At 46.3% G+C, this 20,770-nt stretch overlaps 1 protein-coding gene across 2 annotated transcripts in view; it reads left to right on the plus strand.

Annotated features, from left to right (window-relative positions):
* TOX2 (TOX high mobility group box family member 2) overlaps positions 1-20,770 on the plus strand; it is a 324,865-nt gene that overhangs the window by 302,428 nt on the left and 1,667 nt on the right. For both annotated transcript variants that reach the window (XM_036748221.1, XM_036748222.1), the window contains 3 exons: positions 10,080-10,160; positions 12,548-12,970; positions 16,545-16,675. In XM_036748221.1, coding sequence (XP_036604116.1) covers positions 10,080-10,160; positions 12,548-12,970; positions 16,545-16,675 — 635 coding nt within the window. The remainder of the gene's footprint in view (positions 1-10,079; positions 10,161-12,547; positions 12,971-16,544; positions 16,676-20,770) is intronic.

Consider the following 20,770-nt stretch of genomic DNA (forward strand, 5'->3'; position numbering starts at 1 on the left):
AAATCCAGCCTCAGACATGCGCTAGCTGTGTGACCCTGGATAGTTCATTTAACCCCGATTGCCTCAAAAAAAGGAAAAAGAAAAGAAAAAGAGATGAGGGGGGAAATGAGACCAAGGCAGGAGGAAAGGGTTAGTCCAAGTCCAACAGTGTATCAACGGCAGAACCTTGGGCCAGTACTCCCCCATTCTCTGTGTCCCAACAACTCCCACACAGCATGGCATAGCCAAAGGGTTAGCATTTCTTGACTAGAAATTGGCTTTTTTGCCAAAGGTGCCTGTCCACATGACAGAGGGAGGAGAAGGGAATGAGACACCCGCCCTGTGGGGGAAGGGATGGGTCAAGATGATCCATGGCTAGGCCTGGGAGACCTTACCTGGACAGGCCATGCATGCGCGCATCCACCCTAGAGTCAAAGCATCGATACTGTTTGGATTCAGTTCTTATCTCTTAGGGTGACACTGACCTCCAAAAAACGTCTGAGGGCACCTTGGCAAGAAGCAAGAAAGGTTTGTAGCCACTAAAAAGAAGCTAGGATTCCATTTGGAACAGCCTCTTCAGTGACTTTAACATGGTTCAGATATCGATGAGGCCCCAATCCTTTATCTTCCCCAGAGATCAGTAACGACATAGCGTCCTACCCACGGGTAGTTTTGCAGATGTACCTGCAGATACAAATGTGCTAGACTTACTATGTGCATGGGCAGATAAGTATATACAAAACATATATGATAGGAGATTTTGGAGGGAGGGAGCCCTAACATCTCAGGGAATCAGAAGATGGTGTTTGAGCATGAGCCTTGAACAAAAGTTCTTAACCTTTTTGTGTGTCATAGACTCCTTCAGCAGGCTGGTGAAGCTTCCAGTCCCCTTTTCAGAATAATGTTTTTTTAAATATAGTATTTTATTTTTTCCTAATTACATGTAAAGACAATTTTTAACATTCATTTTTTTAAATGTTAGAAATTTTCTCCTTCCTCCCTCCACATTCCACTTCCCTGAGACGGTAACCAATTTGATATAGGTTATATAAGTGCAGTCATGGAAAATATTTTCCATAGGATAATGTTTTAGATGCATAAAGTAAAATATATAGGATTACAAAGGAAACCAATTATATTGAAATACAGTTATCAAAATGTCTTTTTAAAAGTTCACAGATCCCAGGTTAAGAACCCCTGGTCTAGAAGAAAGTTGAGTTTATAGTGGCGCAGTGGATACATTGCTGTGTCTGGGGTCAAAAAGATCTGAATTCAAATCTCACCTCAGACACTTACTATCTGTGTGACCCTGGGCAAGTCAACTCCCATTTGCCTCAGTTTCCTCAACTGTAAAATGGAGATGATAATAGCGCCTTCCTCCCAGCGTAGTTGTGAAGATCCTGAGATAATAATTGTAAAGTGCTTATCACAGATGCACAAATTTAGAGACATTTCCACTCCAAATGTTCATATGCACTATCTGTGCCCAGCCTGTGGTAGAGACTTCTGAGCTCATATTGGGCTGATCAGCCACAGTCACACACTGGACCTTGACCCCAATGTAGTGATGTCATTTTGATCCTACAGGGCAGCTGGGTGGCGCAGTGAGTAGAGCACGGGCCCTGGAGTCAGGAGGACCTGAGTTCAAATGAGGCCTCAGACACTTGACACACTTACTAGCTGTTTGACCTTGGGCAAGTCACTTAACCCCGATTGCCCTGCCTTCCCCCCTCCAGAATGAAGGATAGCCGCCACCCTGGCACATAGTAAGCTTTATATAAATGTTATTATTATTTAAGAAAGCCGTGTTTACTGCTAGGTGGTACAGGGGATAGAGAGCTGGGTCTGGACCCTAAAAGATCTGAGTTCCAATCCAGCCTCAGACACTTTCTAGCTGTGCGACCCTGGGCAAGACATTTAACCTCTCTTTCCTTGGCTATAAATGTCACCTACCTCGAAGGGTTGCTGCAAGGATCAAATGAGATCGTATTTTAAAGCACGTAGCACAGTGTCTGGCACACGGCAGGTGCTTAATAAATACTTGTTTCCTTCCTATGCATTGTTGGGAGGGAAAGGAAGGAGGAAAAAAAGGAAGCAAACTGAAGAGCAAGATGGAGAGAAGGAAGCCAAAGTTAGAAGGTGGAGAAGGGAAGGGTGTGCATTCCAGGCTCTGGAAGACAACTTATACAAAGGGATAGAGGTGGGAAATGAAATACTCTGTGTGAGGAAGAGTCAGAAGGCCAGTTTGGCTGGAATGTGGAGTCTGTGAAGGAAGAAGCGCATATGGTAAGGCTGGAGCCAGGCTGTGAAGGCCTTTAATACCCAGAGGAGTTTGTTTTCACTCTCTGGACATAATGGGAGTGAAATAATAAAATAATAATTGGAGTTTGCTGAGTTGGGGAGTGATGGGGTCAAACCTGTGTCTTAGGAAAATTACGAAGGCTCCGTGGAGTATGGATTAGAGACAGGAGGGACTTGGGGCAGATTAGGCACAGATTAGGTCCATGGTCACAGATTTCAAGCTGGAAAGGAGCTTAGAGGCCATTTAGTCCAAACCCTTCATTCATTTTACAGATAGGGAAACTGAGACCCAAAGAGGCAAGGCTACACAGGTAATAACTCATCTCACTTGAACCCAGGTCCTGTCTCTAAATCCGGTGCTCCTCCCGCTCTGCCATATTGCTTCCCTCTCCTGGGCCCATTGGTTCTGACGCCTTGGCTTCAAAGGCTCCGTCCGTCCCTTTACCCCCACCCCAGCCACCCTAGAGCTGGACGTATTTCCCCAGTCTTCTGTGTATTTGGGGTGCAGTGATTTCTATTCAGATGTGGCAGAGCCACCCTTTACTTGTGTCTATCACAGCTGTAGGCAGAATTATCTTAAAAGAGTCTCATCCAGAGAGAACATCGAGATTTTCTAGTCAACCCCCAACCACTACCCTTATTTTACAAATGGGAAGACTGAGGCTCAGAAAAGGAAAGTGACTGGCCCACATTCACACAGGGAGTGAGTTCCTGGTAAACCCCAGTTCTCTTAACTCCTGGCCAAGGATGTGCTGGAGCCAGCTCAAACAGCTCCCTTGTAAGTCAGATGTTAAATTTCCAGTGAAAGCATTTACAGCTCAGAAATCAGCAAACACAACAAATCGGGGCTTGATTTATTGTTTAATTGATTTAATAGATGTAAGGAAGTAAGAGAGAAAATGTTAATAATACAGATTAAACTGAAAAGTTTGTATTGAGTACATTCCCTCCCCTCACCACCAACTATGTGTTAAACATTTACGAGCAAATCCCTGCTCCTCGCCCAGGATTCCTTCCCTTACACCCTTTGCTTCTTAGCCACAGCTAGGCTTTGGCAGTAACATCCTCTCCAGCTCTAAAATCCCACGGCTCAATGGAGTTTCTTCATTAGTTCATAGCCAGGTGACTTGCCAAAAACAGTACCTGACTTAAACACATCAATCCTGTGGATCGCCCCCACTTTCCTCTGCCTGAAGAGGCATTTACCTGGCATAATCTGAAAATTGCTTTCGCTGTTAGCTTCCAAGTCCCGTACAACAATGGATGCTCGAATTCGAGGCCATTTTTATGTAGAGGCAGAGTATGAGGCTGCCAGCACTTTGTGACCTAAGGAAGACAGGATCTCCCTGAGCAAAAATCTTTGTGGAACTACCTTGTCCCCATTGTGAGAGTACCAGAGTCACTTCTGGTGTTATTCCAGAGGCCATCTAGGCCAACCCCTTCTTTTTACAGACGAGGAAATGGAAGCCCAAAGAAAACGAGTGATTTACCTAAGTGTTCTCCATTCCTTATCCTTCTCGACCTCTCTGCTGAATATGAGGTTGTGGCCTACCCTCTCCTTGGACTGCATTCTCCTCTTTTGGTTTCCTACAGTCTGACCACTCCTCTGTTTCCTTTGCTAGATCATTATCTATGTCAGCCCTTAATTGTGGGTATAGTTAACTGAGGCTTTTGTCCCTGACTTACTTTATATCTCTCTGCCTGTCTCTTTTCTATGTCTGTCTCCTCTCTCCTTCTCTCTCTCTCTCTCTCTCTCTCTCTCTCTCTCTCTCTCTCTATCTCTCTGTGTCTCTCTCTTTATCTCTCTCTCTCTCTCTCTATCTCTGTGTCTCTCCTTTTCTCTGTCTCTCTGCCTCTGTCTCTGCCTCTCTCTCTCTCTCTGTCTCTCTCTCTGTGTCTCTCTCTGTGTCTCTCTCTTTCTCTCTTTCTCTCTCTTTCTCTATCTCTGTGTGTCTCTCCTTTTCTCTGTCTCTCTGCCTCTCTCTCTGCCTCTCTCTCTCTCTCTCTGTCTCCGTCTTCTGTCTCTCTGTCTCTCTCTGTCTCTGTCTCTCTCTCTCTTTCTCTCTCTCTTCCTCCTCTCCATCTCCTATGAATTTAATTTTCATCTCTATTTTCATCTGGTTCCCAGTCCTCATCACCAACTGCCTACTGGACATTTCAAACTGGGATGTCCTACAGGCATCTCAAACTCAACTTGTCCAAAATTGCACTTATCTCCCCCCCACCACCAAAACTCATTCATCTGGACTTCCCTATTTGTCAGGAGTGTCATTATCCTGCCCATGAACCAAGCTATCGATCTTAGTCGTGCTTGACTCCTTCCTCTTCTTCACCCTGCATATCCAGTCAGTTCCTATGTCGCGTCAGTTTTACTTACAGGATATCTCTCGCATCCATGCCCTTCTCGCTACTCACACGGCTGCCATGCTAGTTCAGGCTTTCATCAGTTCTTTCCTAGACTATTACAATTTCTCCTTAATTATTCTCTCTCCCTCAAGTCTCCCCCTCTCCGATCCCTCCTCCACACAGCTGCCAAAAGTGATTTTCCTAAAACAAAGGTCTGACCATATCATTACCCTGCTCACAAAAGCTCCGGTGCCTTCCTGTTACCTCTAAGTACAATACAATACGAATGGAAACTCCCTCTGCCTGGCATTCTAAAACCTTTTACAGCCTGGCTCCAACCTTCCCTTCCAGGCTTATTTCTCTTTTAGGTTCTATAGTCTAGCAAAACTGGCTTTCTTGCTGTTCCTTACCTTCAGCCCCCCATCTCTCATCTCCTTTTGCACAGAGTACCCCCTAGCCCCATGCCTAGGATGCACTCCTTTTTTACCTCTGCCTCTCAGAATCCCTAATTTCCTTGAAAGCTCAGTTCGGAAAAGCAGGGAGGGGTGTGTATACGTATGTATGTGTGTGTGTGTGTGTGTGTGTGTGTGTGTGTGTGTAAAAGCCCAGGATAGCTCTATCAGAGAGTCTGTGAAAGAGAATCACTACACAAAGAGGGGAAAGCTAGGAAGGACCCACACTTTAAGAAGATCATTTTGGGAGCTAAGTGGAGGATGGTTTGGAGTGGGGAGAAACTTGAGGCAGAGAGACTCCAAAGTGCGCCGATAATCCGGATGAGGGCCTTTAGAAGGGTTATGGTTCTGTGAGTGGAGAGGAGACCCACATAAGGGATGTAGCAGAGGTTAATAATGAAAAGATTTCACAAGAGATTGCATATGTGAGGTGGCCCCTACTGACTAGCTGGGTCTCTGCAGGGAAAAGAGGGAGGCCTGCCTAAACTAAGGGACATGTGGCTGTGAAGTGCTCGAATAAAACTCTTTCTGGTTTGTTTGGTTTTTTTTTTGAGAGGCAGTTGGTGTCACTTGAGCCTTGCCTGTGAGGTAGGTGCTATTTTTATCCCCATCTTACCGGTAAAGAAACTGAGACTGAGAGAGGTTAAGCAACTTGTCCAGGGTCACACAGCTAGCCAGTATCTGAGGCAGAATTCAAATTCAGGTCTCCCTGACCCTAAAACCAGGGCTCAATCCACTGTGCCCTGCCTCCTCTCCAACAAATCACCCTTAGCGTTTCCCTGCACTATGAAAGAAAAACTCAGATTGGTTAGATCCCTGCATCCCAGAGGAAATGGAATCACTTCTTCATGTCTCATTTCAGACTCTTCTATCTAAACTTGCAAGAAAGGGTTGGGTGAGACTCCATTCCCCATCAGAAAGGAGTCCAGCTTGGTTTGTTTTTAGGTGGTGAACAGATTCCTCAGCCAAGGGAGCATGGGAGAGGAAGGGCAGGGAAATACACATGCACTCTATTTTCATAAAATAGATTAAAGAAGAGAAAGTCAGTTTCTACTACTCAAGCTTATAGTTATTTTTTTCCTGTTGGCTAATAATAATTCTGAGTACCCCTTCTGGCCCCTCACGTGAGGTTTTCCAAGGGCTTCTGCTCTCAACTAAGGCTGTCAAGTATCGCTATCCAGGCCTAAGATTCATAAGTCAGTTAAGAATTGTCATCAGTAGTGTGACCGAGGGAACTGGGTTCCCAAAAGACCTAGACCCTTGTCCTGGCAGTGGAGGACTCCTGCGACTCACTGAGACTTGGATCCTCCCAGGAGCGGTTATGAGTAGGCCTCTCCAACACTTTATCGATGACTTCTCAGGGAGAGAATCCATATCAGCATCAGGAGATACTGGCTCACTAGGAAGGAGCATAATCAGTGTGGTGCAAACCAGAGCACTGACATGGGAGAGGAGGCGGGGATGAACTTCCTCCTTGCAGCATCTTCATGCCTCACCTGCCACCAGCCTATACCACAATGTAGAGCTACCCATCCCCCCCAACCACAGCAAACATTCTCGGACTCCAATAACCATGGTGCTCCTCTCCCACAATCCCCTTTTGAAGACAGAGGCTGGATTCTCTGGTGGGGGGAGATGGACTGAACTGCTCCATCTCCCAGTGGGACTATGCACATGGTCGAATCATCCTCTGGCCCTCCCTTAACTGAATTTGCCCTAAGAATGAGCATCCCTACTTGGAGCGCCGAGCATCTCCTTTAACGAAGGAGATTCGATGTTTGGAACAGGCAGAAAGCTAAGCCGTGGCTGTTAGGCCCCTCTCTCCCTACAAATGCTCTCGAGTTATAAGGAGATGGCACGCCTCCCAAAAAGTCTTTTCCTTCTCTTAGCCAGCAGAGCTTGGGACCAGATACTATCACAAGCAAGTCCCCACCACTTATCCTTACAACCCATAGATAGAGGCTAAAAGAATCTCTCCAGAGCTTCCTACTCTGCCAGACATTACAAAGACAGAACCATGCCCCACACACAGCTGAACCCTATGGAGCCTCAGAAGTTCATACAAGAGGCAGCGAAGGAAGGGGAGCCTGGTATTAGGGGAGATGAAGAAGCTTCCCTGGGTCTCAGGTGCCTTCCACACCCCGGTGGACAACGTGGGAATTTGCATTGCTTGCTTATGCGTATTTTTCCACAGTTTTTGTTTTTATTTTTTTCCCCAGTGAGGGTGTGAAGGTGTGGAGGGCAGATGGGAGGGAGGGAAAATAGACTTTTGTTAATTTTTTTAAAATTAAATGAAATTTTGAAAAGAACAAAAACAATCTCCCAATGATGCAGGAATGCTCTTGGCCCTCCTAGAGCAGTGGAGCCAGAATAGGCCATCACCAGGGCCAGTGGTACCCTAACACTCTCCTTTTCTTCACTGTCTGCAATCCTTCCCTCAGGTGGTAAGTGAAGGCAATTGGCCTTCTCAGGCAATCACATGCTTGTGGGTTACACTGGCAGGTCCTGAGCTAGGAGAGGGCTAGGTGGCACAGTGGATAGAGCGCCAGGCATGAAGTCAGGAAGACTCATCTTCCTGAGTTCAAATCTGGCCTCAGACACTTACTAGCTGTGTGACCCCAGGTAAATCACTTACCCCTGTTTGCCTCAGTTTCCTCATCTGTAAAATGAGCTGGAGAAGGAAATGGTGAATTGCTAAGAAAACCCCAAATGAGGTCCCAAAGAGTCAGAAACGCCTGAACGACAACCGAATAGAGAGTTGCTGCCCTTTTCTCCAAGGCTCTGCATATCTGAGCTTAGGGGTAAAAATCAGGAGCCATCCAAAGTAAATATTTGTTCAGCGGTTTCCAATTCTAGTCAGGCGGTGAGCCTTCTTGGGGGACATTGATTGATAATATGATAGGTGAATTATAGGTCATAGATGGAGAGCTGGAAAGGGTCTTAGAGGTTATCTCATTCAAACAGCCCCTTTTATATATAAGGAAGCTAAGACCCAGACAGATTAAAGGACTGGTCCGCAGTTACGCAGGTAATAAGTGGCAGAGCCGGTGGCATCGTTGATAGAGTAGAGAAACCAGGAAGATGTGAGTTCAAATCTAGCTTCAGTCACTTCATAGTGGTGTCGGCATGTGCATAAAAGACCTTGTGCTGTCTGCCTCGATTTCCTCGTCTGTAAAATAGGAGTGATAACGGCCTCCACCTGCCAGAATCGTTATGAGGATAAAATGAGATAACATGATAGGGTGCTATGTGGACATTAATACTGTCATTCCTACTACTGTTATTAACTAGGCTTTGGACCTCGACTCCAAACCCAGCGCTCTTTCCACAAACCCTAAGGGGACGAGTGTGTAGCATGATCCTGGGCCTAGATCACTGAGGAAATTCCCAGACCCATTCCTAGGAAGGAACTTTTTTTTACAGAGGTTCAAGGTGTACAGAGGTGTAATAATTTTTCACCTTGGTATATGGTTTCACATTTGCTATCAGTCAAGAGGCATCTATAAGCACCTGCTCCTACATGTCAGGCACTGTGCTAAGCATTGTGGATACAAAGAAAGGCAAAAAACACAGGCCCTGCCTTCCAGGAGCTTCTGGGGGGGGAGGAGGGGGGGGACGGAGGGAGAACATGCAAACATCCACGGACAAACAAGAAAGAGGCCTTGTAAACGGGAGGGAGCAGGAGGGATTCTCCTCACTTTACAAGTGAGAAATCAAAGGCTCAGTGCAGAACTCAACGGTGTTGAAACATCGAGAGTGAGGATTTGGCTCCTAGATTGATGGGAAAGTGGAAAAAAGGAGATTCTGGGACAGGTGGTAGCTGGAGCTGTCTGCTGTCACTTGGTAGCTTGGGCCTATCTTGCTTTGTATGTCTCCAATACTTGGCACGCTTCCTGATATAAGTGTTTAATAAATGCTTGTTAATTGATTTAAAAAAAATAAAAAAGAAATCTAAGGCCCAAAGGGAATGAGGGACTCACCCAAGGGCACCCAGCTTGGAAGGAGTGACACAGGCCAGAACCAGAGTCCCCCCATCTCAGCAGCGCTAGTGTTCCTCTAGACAAGTGTGGGGGTCCAGCCTCAGTTCCTACAGTAACCTGAGATCCCTGGGGCCACTCTAGGAACAGCTTCTACTTCCCCCTCCAAGATCATCCTAGTCCGTGTCTGACACCACCAGGAATGGCTTTAAGCCAGGTCCTCTTCAGGGTGCAGCCTGCATTTGATTTCCCAGCTATGTATGTACTTACGTATAGGGGGGCACACATGCACACGCAGAAGGCTAAAGGTCAGCTGCCCTATAGAAGACCGCTGCAGGGTAACTGACACCCTACTTGGGAGTGACCAAAGGAAGAAGACACGTCTGCAGGGACAAGGGAGCCTGACAAAACTAGAACTGCCCCCAGTCACTAAGGGAGATCAGCAGCTCATGACACTCTAAGGATTTACAAAGCATTTTATAGCTGTTATTCCAGCTCTGCGAGGCAGGCACTATCATTATTATACCACTTTTGCAGAAGAGAAGACCAAGGCTCAGAGGGGTTAGGTGATTTGTCCAGGGGCACACAATAAGTGCCTGAGGTTGGATTTGAACCCAGGTATTCTCTCTGCAAAGAGCAATCTTTCTACTACTGAAGTTAAGGCCCTGAGGGAAGAGAACAGGAGAGAGTGATTATTGACTGGTAAGAGGGGGTTCTGCATACCCCTTCCTGTGCCCCCACAGGAGGCTAAGAGATATCATGTGGGCGTGGGAGGGAAGGAGGCAGACTTCTGTTAGGAAGAAGGGGCATCATCTGAGCTAGGACAACCCTGAGACACTCTTTGTCATGGAAATCACAAGGAGATGAGACAAGGTGGTCCTCCAAAATTCTCACTGATCATATCCTTATAGGGGTAAGACAGGCCTCTCTGGGAGGTACAGCCAGGACCAGATTTGTGCTCAGGGGAGGCAGGAGTTCACTCAGCCCCTCTCACTAATGGCTATTCTTTGTTTCCTTCTTTCAGGCCTATAAGAGGAAAACCGAAGCTGCAAAGAAAGAATATTTAAAGGCCCTGGCAGCCTATCGGGCCAGCCTCGTTTCCAAGGTAACCAGCCCCACTTTTCATCTAGCCAGTAAGCTCTCTGGATATGATAAATTAGTTGCATCTCTTGAGAATCTCTGAGGAGGAGCCTTTTGATAAGAAGTACTCTGTAACCATGTTGCCCATACTCTTGGCCATCTTACCACTGCCCTTTAGGCTAAAGGGACATGGGCAGGGGTGTGGTACTCAATATTTAACAACCAGAGTCTTGGAGGAGGGGAAGATGGATACATCTGCATGATAAACATTTTTCTCCATCAATTTCTTGAATCTCCACAAAGAACAAAACAATAAATCAAGCCTCGATGTTTGCTGATTTTCAATTTCCAAGGTATATAGGACTCGCACTGAAAATGTAACCATCAGCTAGGTTAGAGCTGGCTTTGGCACACCCCTGTATACAGGGTATTTGGACTATGCCAGCATGGAAATAGGCACTTGGATAGCATAGTCCTGACTGCCATACTCAGAGAACATCAACAGCCAGAGTTGAACAGGACCTTATGGTTTGTCTGATCCAGTGCCCTTAGATTACAGATGAAGAAACTGAGGCTTGGAGAGAAAAAGGGACTTATCCAAGGCCACACAAGGAGTTAGTGGCAGAGAAGAAACTAGAACTCAGGTCCCCTAACATCCTGTCAGTTCTCCAAACTAGTTGACCACCCAGCTCCCATCTCTGTTGCTTGGCAGTATTTCCCTTGAGGAGAAGAGCTCAACTGATGGGAGCTACAAGAACCAGGCAAGTCCTTAGCCATTCTCTGAGCTACATTTTCCAAGTTTTAAGGCAGACTGTGGCTAATATCTGCACACTCTGAATTCTATGCCTAGAACTATGCTAGTCACTGAGGATATAATGACAAGACCAAAATAGTACAAGCCCTCAAGAAGGCTACATTTCAGGGTGAGGGGGGTGAGGAATAACATGTGAATTGAAAATTAAATACAAAGTAACTTCTAGAGGGAAAGTATTGATGGCTTTGGGAAATCCTCAAGGGCCTCATGTAGGAGGCACTGCTTGAGCCATGCTTCGAAGGAAACTAGAATTCCAAGGGGCAGGAATGAGGGGATTCCAGGCATGGGGAATGGCCTCTGCAGAGACAGAAGATGGAGCTCCCTGCAGGAGGCCAAGAGCAAGGAGTCCAGTTTAGCTGGACCAAAGAGTAGGTAAGGGAGAGTAACATATAAGTCTGGAAAGGTAAGTGGTAGCCAGGTTGTGAAGGGATTTAAATGCCCAAAGAGAGGAATGTATATGTGATCTTTGAGGAAATTTGGAGCCACTGAAGTTTAATTGAATAGAGGAGTAACATGGTTAGGCCCACACTTTAGAAGAATCGCTTTGGCAGCTGAGTGGAAGATGGATCGGAGGGGGTAGAGAATGTCATTGTCGGTCGCCCTTCGCTCTCAAAGAGGACCAATGACGTCATGACCATTGAATGAATTGGATTTAAGTGAGGTGGGGCTGAGCAAAGTTGCAAGCCTCACCCTCTCCTCTCAGAGTCATGGAAGTCCAGTGGCGAGAATGACTTGAGACATGTAGACCAATTAAGAGTCCCAGGAACTTAGGACCAGGACTAAGCCTTTGGGAAGAGAAGAAAAGTAGAGAAAGGACATGGGAGTCTGTGTCGAGTCTAATAGATATTCAAGGTAGGCTCTCAGGGTTAAGTGGCAGTTAGTGCTGGGGGTAGATGGGCCTGGGGAGCAAGACAAAATCTTCAGTATCAGCATTTTTAATGGCTGCCATTTTGTCAGCTCCTCATACACTGAGAATCGGTGTGGCCTAGTGGATAGAGAGCTGGCCTCAGAGCCAGGAAGACTTGGGTTCAAGTCCTGTCTCTGACATATATTGACTGTGACCCAGGGCAAGTCACTTAACTTCTCAATGATCTAGGCAACTCTCCAAGAATAGTTGCAAAGAAGGTGTCAACCTCCACTGGAAGAGGAAATTCCTCACTGGCATCTCCCTATGCCAAGGAAATGACAAATCTAGTTCCTTTCCCCTTGTGGACTATTGCTTGCTACAGGACCAGAAAATAGGGCTATATTCTCCATAACAAGGCTCACCCTTAAGCCAGTGACCTATTAGTAGGTCACAAGATTCTTTTCTTGACCCTTCCAGTTCCCAGAGGTCCTTGGAATGTAACTAGACTGCTTCATTTCTTCACAATGGATTAATCTAATTGGATGTGGGATAGGGAAGTGATTAGAGATGGATTAGGGAGCAGGCTTTCCTTCTTGTCCCATCACCTAAATTAACTCTTTCCAGAGCAAAGCCAAGGGAGTAGGGAGAGCCCAAGAGAGAGGTCCTGTCCTATAGGGTAGAAGAAAGCACACGATTGAACTTTCTTCTGCTTGTCACTGTTTTCTTATCAAGTCCTATGCTTCCCTTCCAGAGCTCTGCTGAACAGAGTGAGGCCAAGACTACCCCACCCAATCCGCCTTCTAAAATGATTCCCCCCAAGCAGCCTATGTATACCATACCACCCCAGGCCTCGTCGCCCTACCCGGGCCTCGGCTCGTTCCTGTCCCCATCTGACCTCCAGGGCTACCGTGGCCACCCTCACCCCAGCCTCTCCAGGACCCTAAACTCCAAATCCATGCTGCCCAGCATCAGTGCCTCGCCACCGCCGCCGCCACCGCCATCGTTCCAGATCAGCCCTCCTCTCCACCAGCAGCTGGCTCTGCACCACCCCCAGAGCGCCATCCTCAACCAATCCCTCAGCATGCAGCCAGTCCCCCAGCAGTCCATCTTGTCTCCTCCGCCCATGGCACTACAGGTCCAACCCCCGATGAGTACCTCGCCTCCAGGGCAGCAGGTGAGTGAGGCATCCAAATCATACAGCTTCCTGCCTTAGTCCAGTTCCAGTCTCAAATCTTGCTTAACTTGGAATGGCAAAGGAACCCCAGTAGCCCCTTAGGAGACAGAATGGAAGAATTCAAAGATCCAAGGTATGCAATTGTATAAAATACAGGTCTGCTGATGTCAAGGGCTTTGTGTCTAATCTTAGAAATATGCCTCTTGGCTTCCAAAAAAGAAAAATCTCTTTTCTGTAGCCCCAAAATGTTTCCCAAATGTTTTTTCTTCCCTTCAATTCATTCAATAAGTATTTATTAAGAATCTATAAAGTGTCAACATCCTCTCAACATGCCCTCAGGACCTACCAGGAAAAGGGGAGTCAGCTGGGTAGCAACCTCTCCTCCAGCCATCTAAGGCCTAGGGAAATTGGGGGGAGGGGAGAGGGGGAAGAATTCCTGCCTTCATCTCTCATCATCCCAGGGCAGGGGTCTGTAATATTTGGGAAGAAAGAAAGAGGGAGATATGAGTTAAAGGGCCAGTCCCCTCCCAACACCCCTGGTGCTAGGGACTGGAGATACAAAAACAAAAATGAAATAATTCCTCCTTTCAAGGTGTTTACATTTCCTCAGTTGGAAGAATGTGAATGGTTTCATTCAATCCCATCCATACTATGGGGTTTGAACTCAGAACACAGGTTCGATTGATGGTAGATCAAAAGTTCTACCTTTATAAATGAAAACAATAGACTAAAAAAGAGAGAGAAAAAATGATTAGAAGGAAAATATACAGATTTGCATGATGTTCTTAGGTAAAAATGACCTGCATTGAATATTATTTACCATGTGCGTGACATTTTCACATCATCCATTGAAATCAGGGGATTAGACTAGACTAGAGCAGAGGAATGGATGAAGGAAAGGTCACTTGTTAAACACTTACTATGTGCCCAGTTGTGCTGGTCAATCAACAAACATCTATTTAAGTGCTTACTATGTGCCAGAGACTTTAAAGTGTTAAGGACACAAATACAAAAGCTGATTTAGTCCCTGCCCTCAAGAGAGTCACATTCTAAAAATCCGAAGAGTCAGCTCTAGAGAAGTGATGGCCAGGGAGGGATATTTGGTTTAGAAAGTTGTCCTTCGTCCTTGAAGAGGACCGAAATGACATCACTATGTCAGAGTCAAGTTATAATGAGTCCGACTGTGGCTGATCAGACCAATATGATCTCAGAAGGCTCCAGCACAGGTTGGGCACAAATAGTCCATGTGAACATTTGGGGTGGATTCCCTAAATTTTCCAGGGTATCTCTTGAGCTATTTCAATTCTGCGTTGCTCATAGAGCACAGCACCTTCTCTGATGAGGGCCCACCATGATGGGTGGTCCTGTGCCAGTGTCTCCCATGTCACACAATCAATTCCAAAGTCCTTAAGAGAGACCTTGAGAGTGTATCCTTGTAGCGTTTCTTCCGACCAACGTGTGAGTGCTTGCCCTGCGTGAGTTCTCCATAAAGCAGTCTTTTTGTCAAACATACCTTTGGCATTCGAGAAAGTTATAGGGATGGTGAAGGGAATAAATAGACATGCCCTCTCCTGTAGTGGTGGTGACCTTGATTTGATGTTCTCCATGATGTGAAGTGGGGACAATGCAGGCAGGAGGTAAAGGGAGGAGAGAAGCAGAAGAGGGAGGTTCCTGTAGGCTTTGGCTGTCCGTTCCTGGGCTGCTGAAACATGCCACAGGTTTTGCAGAGGGCAGTGGCTGGGGCAGTGGCCACAGCTTGGCAGAGACTTTGGCCTATATCACTTGGTATAGCATGTTACCCTCTGCTGGGTAGATGTGCTCAGCAGCTTGTGGTCACTCTGGCTTCCTCACAAGGCTTCATCCTCCTGTGGGTCACAATGGTGCTCCTTTCTAAAGAAGGAGAGCGAGTCTCTAACTCTGCGGTCAAGGCTCCTCCCTCTGCTAGCCAACAGGAGTATGTCTGCCTTCAATCAGCTGTGGATTTCCCAACGGAACTAAAATGTCCTTTTTGTTCAGGGACATTATCTCTGAGATTTGTTGTAATCTTAAAAACAGACTTCGAAGTACCAGTTAGATCAGGAAAACATCAATGGACCTTTCCTCCTTTAACTATTCCAGTTTAAGATCTAATCTAGATTTACAGGCCATGTAGTCCAACCCTCCCATTGTACAGATGAAGAAACTGAAACCCAGAGAAGTTAAATCATTTATCCAAGGTCAAGTGCATCGTAAATGGCAGAGATGAGATTTGAACCCAGATCCACCCACTCCAAATTCTCTAGTCTTTCCACTGTATCACACTGCTTCCAGGAATTGCTGAGTAACAAGAGGAGACTGAATTTTCTAAAGTAGCGATCAAGGCGATTTCAGTTACGCCACATCCTAGATCATAGATGTGGGGCTTTAACCTGCCAGTCCCATCAGTACCATGGAAGAAACTGCTCTAGTCTATGCCATGTCAGACTCCACAGTAACAATCCTTTTCTCCAATCACCAAGATGTTAGACAGTTACCTGAGGCCAAGAACCTGCTGCCAATATGTGCAGTGAAGAAGAGACCCAAAAGGAGGAGCTGAATGGCTGAAATGCAGTTAAATGACTTATTACATAAACACACACACACACACACACACACACACACAGAGAGAGAGAGAGAGAGAGAGAGAGAGAGAGAGTCCAGCAATTAATCAACAAGCATTTATTAGGCACCTACTCTGTGCCAGGCACAATGGTAAGCACAGAGATACAAGTACAAAGAATGAAACCATTGCTTCCTCACAAGGAGCCTACCTTTGAACAGACCCCTAGCAGAGAAGCTTCAAGGGCTGGTGGGCATGAGAACTTTCACCCATTCTGTTTCTCCTTTCTGGGTTTCTCTGTTTCCCTGATAAAAGCAAACAGCAAGCTTATTGATGTGCCTTCAGTACACACACTCTACCTCCTCCAGATCTTAAAGAACAACATGCTCTAGAAATCCCCAGTGACTAGATAGGAATGTGGCATTCCACAGATATCCCCAAGACTCTCGCTGAAATTCTCTTTGCAAAGCATTTGAGGCCAGCCTTCCTCCTGTCGCCTGGATGTGAACCCCAAAGGGCAGCTATGAGGAGGTCAAGCTGGTGTTGAGCATCTATCTCCAGAGCTTAGTATGGTGCCTGGCACCTAGTAAGTGCTGAATAAATGCTTGCTGGCTATTAGAGTGGGGAAAGCACTGACTTTGGGATCAGAGGAACTGGGTTAGAATCCTTTTACTTCCTGTGTGGAACAAGTCATTTTTGTCATCTCTGGGCTTCAGTTTCTTCATTTGTAAAATGAAAACTAAATATAATAATGTTCTTTAAAAGGTTGTCCTGAGGCAGAGCCCCCCAAAACCAGAGAGGGGGTGAGAAACAGGTCCAGCTAGCAACCCTTGCAGTGGCCTGCCTCAGTTTCCCTTCTCCCTCCCCTTCATATAAAATTGCTTATGTGCTTCTGGGCAGGGCACCTTCACTTGCCCCCTGCCTGGGTTCCTGCCTGCTGAGGTTTGTAATGTTTCTGTGGTTTTTTTTTTCCCTCTCCACTTCATCACTCTGCAGGATTTCTCACACATCTCACCTGAGTTCCAAAGCAGCGTTGGCTCCTGCTCCCCGGGCACATCGAACACCCCAGGAAACAGTGACTGGGACGGCGATTACCCCAGCCGAGAGTGTGGCATTAACCACTGCAGGTCAGCAATTTTGTACTTCTTCTCCTGGGTCAGGGAGAACCCAACTCATTGTAACTTCATCCAGTGCTAGAGATGACCGGTACAATAAGAAGGCTACAGGGTGTGGCGGGCATTGCCCTGCCCTGAGACTCAGGAGACTGAGGGCAGGCTTTGCTGCCAACTCCCTGTGTGACCTTGGTCAAGTCCCTTCCCCTCTCTGTGCTTCAATCTTCTTATCTGTGAAATAGTGTTAGCATAATGTAGTAGATAGAATGTTGGATTTAGAAATCAGGAGGATCGAATCCCGTAATGGCCACGTCCTGATTGAATGACCCTGGGAAAGGCGCTCTCAGCCTCGGTTTCTTAATCTCTAAAATGGTCATGAAAATAGCTGCCAACTCAGAGGGCTATTGAAAGAATCAAATGAGATAGTGTATCTAAAGTACTGCGGGGCTATTGGGGTTATTTTTTTTAATAATAATAATAATAATAACAATAATGAATTTAATTCTATATAATCTTTAAGGTCCCTTCCAGCTTTGACGTTCTGTGATTCTGTTCAATCCAAGATGTCCCTCCAGTCATTCATGCGCTTTCCAAATCCCGTTCACATTGTTGAGAGGGGAGCGCTGGGTAGCGCCTGTCAGAGAAGGCGTGAGGGAGCGCCCTGGTCCTTGGGTCCCTTTGGCAGGAGGCTCATTCCGTAGCTGCCATCCCAGAGCCTCTCACGCTGCACACTCTGCTGCACTGAGATGGGCTGTCGTGTTCTTCACGACGGTCTAGTAAACGTGGCGAGGCGGTTTCCTTGTTCCCACTGAAATCGTTCCAGTTGGCAGGAGAGGGAGCCCCCAAAGAGGAGACTCCTTTCACTCCTGCTTTTCAAAAGCAAGTCATGTTCTCTTAGCCCGGAAGCCACTTCTGCCGGGCAGCCTTCCATCTCCTTTGAGCAGAGCTTTAATTGGGACATATTAAAGGGGGCACAGGGGGTGGCCTGACAGCTAGTTGCTCTGCTAATGTAAATGAAGTCGTGAAATTGTACCTCCTGTGCAGGCTAATCTCAACAAGAGCTTGTATAAAATGCGCCTTGATAGGTATGAATGCTTGGACAAAAGACAATGGTCGAAGCTTATCCTCTGCTTCCTAAGTGAGCACAGACCAAGCAGTGTCCTGGTTAAGATAGGAAAAAGCCCTTTATCCAGTGGGCTCTGCTCACCCAACCCAGTCTCTGCCCTTCGGGTTATGTGGTTGTTTTTTTAAGCCCTCTACTCCATATGACAGTCAGTCCCTTCATGTCTATGTCAACAAAATTCAGGTGAGTCTGTGGCAAAGAAGTATACTGAACACGTTCATAGAATCACCTGGGAGCATGGGATTTAAAATGAGAAGGAAGCTTAGAGACCCTCTAACCCAGCACCCCCCTTTTACAGATGAGAAGACCGAGGCCCAGAGAGAGTGACTTGCCCAAGGTATAAGTGACAGAGTCAGTATTCAACTCCAAATCCAGAACTCTTTCTGCCACAGCTCACAGAGCCAAAAGGCTCTTCCAGAATCACCTAAAAGATGGCCAGTAGTCATCCATACTCTCCTGGAAGACCTCTCATGAGTGGGAACCCTCCACTTCCCACTTCCTATTCCACTTTTCTAATTATCAAGAAATTCTCCCTTATATCAAGCCACAGTCTGCTGCTTTGCAACTTCTCTCCATCGCTCTAGACCCAAGCAAAACACATCTCTTCCCTCTTCCCTTATCCCCTTTCCCCATGAGACAGCTTTGATGACTTGACAGCTCTCATGTTTCCCCACTCCTCAAGTCTCTTCTCCAGTTTAAACTTTCCCAGCTCCTTGAGTGGATCCTTGTGTGATAGGGTTGCAGTCTTCTCACCATCCTGGTCAGCCCCCATTAGGCGAGCTCCGCTTTGTCAAGGTCAAATATGACTCGCATTTTACTGACCATAATACTCCAGATACAATCTGAACAGGGAAAGAACAGTGGGAACACCCTCTCCTATCCCCCAGAGACACTGTGCATCTGTCAATGTCCTAAGATTTAACTGGTAGACAGGACCTCAGTGAGCATCTGGTCCAGTCCATCTTTGACCAAGAATGCCTACCATCCCCAACAAGTGATCATCAGCCTTCTCTTGAAGCTCTCTAATGAAGGGGCCCCCTCATATTAGTTTTTTTTGATGCTCTGCCACCCCAATTGGCCCATACTGAGTTTGCAGCTCACAACAAAAAGAAAAACCTTCCAATCGTTTTCACCTGGCTTCAGCTGCCAAGTGATTGTCTTGAACCCAGGAATCAGCAAAGCTAACAATTTGTTTAAACTTAAAGCTATTCAGCCATAATTGGGATGTTTGTAAATTAATGTGCAATTGCCTTTTATGACCTCAATTCCACGAGTTTCATAAACTAATCTCGGCACTTTCTACAATAATGCTTTAGATTAGAGGCAGGTTTTGCTGTTCAGACATTTTTCAGTCACGTCCAACTCTTCCGTGGAGATGAATCTTCCTGATTCCAGGCCCAGTGTTCCATCTGCTGCAGCACCTAGGTTGAAGGCGGGTTGTCTTACTCAGATAATTAGCCTTGGAGAAGAGTATAAACAGGCACACCACTCATGTATCTGCTCATTGCTCTTCTCTGTTATAGACAGTCGTTCAAGTTTAGTCTTGACCTAAAAGATCCGTTGTTTGGAAGTTGGTTCGGGAAATCTGACCATTAAAAGACACTGACTAACGCAAACTCTGTGAACCTTCCCACTGTCATAGCACATCTTAATTAGGTGGAGCCTGAAGCAGCATCCTTATGAGACCAGATACCCACGCTGGCTTCCACTTCAGGTCAGGCTGAAGTAGGCCTGGAACACCCTCTTTAGCCTATACAGCCACACCAGCTGGAGTGCTAAGAAAGGCAGTTGGGTCATTGGGAAGCTGATTCGCTCTAGGCGGCCTTTCCTAATCCCTGAGGTTCCAATGTGGATGACCACTAAGTCAGTCTCAGCTCTAAATCTACATATTAATGAGTCAAGTCTTTGAGACTCGTCTAAGTTTCATTCTTCAAGAAGTAATGAAACCATTAAAATCCTATAAAATCCAGACCAATCTCAAGAATTAACCAACAACAATAAAGATGTTTCAACTCCGAAGTGTAAACATGAATTCTGAAATACCAGAACCTCATTTTACATTAAGGTCAATGTGATATTGCTGTTTATTTTATAAGGCAAGTCTGGCTCCCCAGGATTAAGAGGGAAGGAGACAAGAAAGGAGTCAGGAGAACTGGGTCTTCATCCTGGCCCTACCACCGACTCAGTGGGTAACATTGGTCAAAGTCCTTTCCCTTCTCTGGGCCCCACTGTTCTCTTCTATAAAATGAATGAGCTTTCACCAGGGGATGAAATCTCTTTCTTCTAAATCCAAACCTACCGACAGAGTTATGGGGCTTCTTTAAATTTGACCATCTAATCCCAGAGATCCCAACCATCATTCCAAGGCCCATGGGGCTCTGCAATAGGCAGTGTGTCATTTAAGGTTCTGTTAAATTCTAGGTTTAGAGTCCAGGCCCCAGAGATGGTCCTATGGAGCTGTGTCACAGGATAGTTACAATATCAAATTTCTGGCTTTGAAATTCCTACCCCCCCCAAAAATGATATTAAAACTAACTTGAACATAGAATTTTGGCCATTGGTTGCCAAAGACAGTTTTCCAAAAAGGGAAGTGTCAGTGATCAAGAGGCTGAACCATTTTCCAGTGTCCAAGCTATCGCTAGTTCAGATGAGGGCTGTGTGATGGAACACTGTAGCCTGCAGCAGGGTCCCCAGGCCAGCCAGGTTTCCCAAAGCCCATCTCCCCAGGACCCTGCCTCTTTGCCACCTCCTTTCCATTCTCCTTCCCTGTCTTGGCCCAGTATCACTCTATTGTGTCACAGACTCTCAAAGCTAAGAGGAATCACATAAGACTTCTTGTTCAGCTGCCTACACAGCATGCGAATCCCTTCTACAGGTCATCTGGTCTCTCCCTTGCACTGTGGTCACTTCCTGTGATGGAGGAGAGATCACCATCTTTCCAGAGAGTGGAAGCTGGAAGTGGAGCTGAACTCTGGCTCCTATAAAGC

The sequence above is a fragment of the Trichosurus vulpecula genome, chromosome 3 (assembly GCF_011100635.1).
Source record: "Trichosurus vulpecula isolate mTriVul1 chromosome 3, mTriVul1.pri, whole genome shotgun sequence".
Lineage (NCBI taxonomy): Eukaryota > Metazoa > Chordata > Mammalia > Diprotodontia > Phalangeridae > Trichosurus > Trichosurus vulpecula.